The 2055-nt window shown below is 66.1% G+C and overlaps 3 protein-coding genes across 3 annotated transcripts; 2 read left to right on the top strand and 1 right to left on the bottom strand.

Annotated features, from left to right (window-relative positions):
- Tco025E_10242 (uncharacterized protein) lies at positions 1-652 on the top strand (the record flags this gene model as incomplete). The annotated part of the gene is made up of 1 exon (XM_029377025.1): positions 1-652. A coding segment is annotated over one exon (652 nt), but the record flags the coding sequence as incomplete, so codon positions are not given.
- Positions 653-1081: 429 nt separating this feature from the next.
- Positions 1082-1408, bottom strand: Tco025E_10241 (uncharacterized protein; the record flags this gene model as incomplete). The annotated part of the gene is made up of 1 exon (XM_029377024.1): positions 1082-1408. One exon carries the CDS (start codon positions 1406-1408, stop codon positions 1082-1084), a length of 327 nt encoding a protein of 108 aa, XP_029222881.1.
- Positions 1409-1526: 118 nt separating this feature from the next.
- Tco025E_10240 (receptor-type adenylate cyclase) lies at positions 1527-2055 on the top strand (the record flags this gene model as incomplete). The annotated part of the gene is made up of 1 exon (XM_029377023.1): positions 1527-2055. A coding segment is annotated over one exon (529 nt), but the record flags the coding sequence as incomplete, so codon positions are not given.

The raw sequence follows: 2055 nt of genomic DNA, 5'->3' as shown, positions 1-2055 counted from the left end.
CTCGCCGCAGCACGGCCGTCACGCTCGCAGGGGCGGCGGCCCAGCTGCCTCTTCGCTTGAGCTCCGCCCGGCGTGGGGGCCCCATTGGGGTCGTTGCGTGGAGGACGCCCGCGCGTTGGACGGGGGAACGCGTTTGCCCACTGCGGCCCGACCCCGGCCGTGGGCCGCGTTGCGGGACCCGACGGCATCCCTCGTGGAAATTGCCCCTGCCGGCCTGCAAACGGCCTCGCCTGGAGACCCTTTGCCCTCCCACTACCACTGGGTCGTCGCGACGCAAGCGGTAAAGCGCTGCGGGGAGAGAAGTTCCCCCTGGCAGTTTCCAACCCTGCCGCGGGATCGAGCCGGCGGCCGCGCCCCACTCCGGAGCCATTTCCCGGAGCCCTCCGCGCGCAGGGGGAGCCCGCGCCCCCAAGAAAAAGCCCTGCTGGGACGGGGAACCGGCGGGGGACTCGCCGCTTCAGCGCGGGTGCTGCGGGCGTGGGCTTTTGCGGAGAAGGGGCTCTCCCCGCACGCGAGCGCAGCGTCGCGGCAAAGACGAAAAAAAAAATCCAGAGGCGAATGGCAGGACGCCACTTCAACTCCCCCGCGTGCCGTGACCCGGCGGTGGGCGGCGCCGAGGGCATTCCCCCGCTTTACGCGGCACGAGCGCTGACGACGACGGGAGGGATGCGGCGCCCAGGCGTGGCGATGATGCAGCGCACCCGCACAGGCAAACTTGGGCCGCAAAAGGAGGCGGACCAAACCTCCCGGGACAACCCCCTTCCCAAAATCGAAAACAAGAACAGGTGTTCACCCCTCCCCTCTGCGGAAAGAGTGGGCGGCACGCGGTGCCCCACTGGGGCCTCGTTGCCGCCGCTTCCGTGAGGGCGAAGGGCACGGTCGCCGAGAGGGCACACCCGGCCCCGCGGGGAGGCCAATTGTCGGCCTCCGCTGCCCAGCATGCGGCTTTCGGCGCTGCGGTAGGCGCGAGCCAATCCGCGCGCTGCGACACGGCCAGACTGCAGCCATGCATCGGCCCGGTTCTGCGCGCGTTTGGGCGGAGGGACAAGACGGGGAGGAGCCCGATGTGGAAGAACACACCCTACGCAGCAGCCCGGAGCTTCCAGGTGGTGGCGGAGCAACAAATGGAAGGCAGGACCTTGGGCCGTGTGGAGATGGGGGAGAACAGGACGCGGAGCTGTGAACGCTCGCAGTCCTCTGCGTTATGCTCCACAGCCACTGGTCTCCACTGATGACCCGCCGTGACGAAAGTGCACGGCGCGTGGCAGTGCGTGCTCCGCTTGGCACCGGCCAATGGAGAAGGACAGGCGCTGTCGTCGCTTTGTTCCGCAGAGCTCCATTTGCCTACGAGTATTGTCTCCTTGCGTCCGTCGCTTGCTTGTGCGCTGGTGGCCTCATTTGTGACCATGTGCGCCCACTTCTCTCCTCCGCTGCTTCCTGTGCACCGTGCCCTCCTCTTCTTTCTTCCTCTCTGCTGTAGGAACCTAAAGGCTACACAGCAAGACAATCGCAAGGCAGCGGTGAGTATGGCGGTGTGCTGGAGGCGGCGTAGGTGCAGTGCGCACCTTGGCTCGCGGCCCTTTGCGGCGTCGCCGTGCCTCCTCCTTCTCCTCGTCCTTCTGCTGCTGCTGCTTCCGTTGCCTCCGCACAGCGCAGCGGCCGAAGCAGTAGCTCCTGGCACCCCAGTAAAGGTGCTGCTGCTGAAGCGAAACGACCTTGGCCTATTCAACGCCATGTCTAACGCCTTTTACGCCGGCGTGTACGCCTCGCTGAGGGCGCACAGCTCCACGGCTGCGGGCGACGTTCGGGTTGAGATTGTCGAAAAGGAAGCGAAAGTGGCTGACTTTGCCACCGTCCTGGAGGACGTGATGCAGAAGGAACAGGACATCCTCACTCTTCTGGCACAGTTCGGTGACACTCCCGTGATGAACGTGCGTTCGGTCTTGCCTCGCTATGACCTTGTCTCTTTTGCCCCGTACGCTTGGTCGAGTGTGGTGCGTGGGTGGAACACCAACGTGTACTTTGTGCGCGCTGGCCCTGCGGCCGAGCTGCTGG

Source organism: Trypanosoma conorhini, assembly GCF_003719485.1.
Source record: "Trypanosoma conorhini strain 025E chromosome Unknown Tco_14.4_contig_01554, whole genome shotgun sequence".
In the NCBI taxonomy this organism is placed as follows: Eukaryota; Euglenozoa; class Kinetoplastea; order Trypanosomatida; family Trypanosomatidae; genus Trypanosoma; species Trypanosoma conorhini.
The sequence above is the reverse complement of the archived record's forward strand: the minus strand, read 5'-3'. Positions and strand labels throughout refer to the sequence as shown.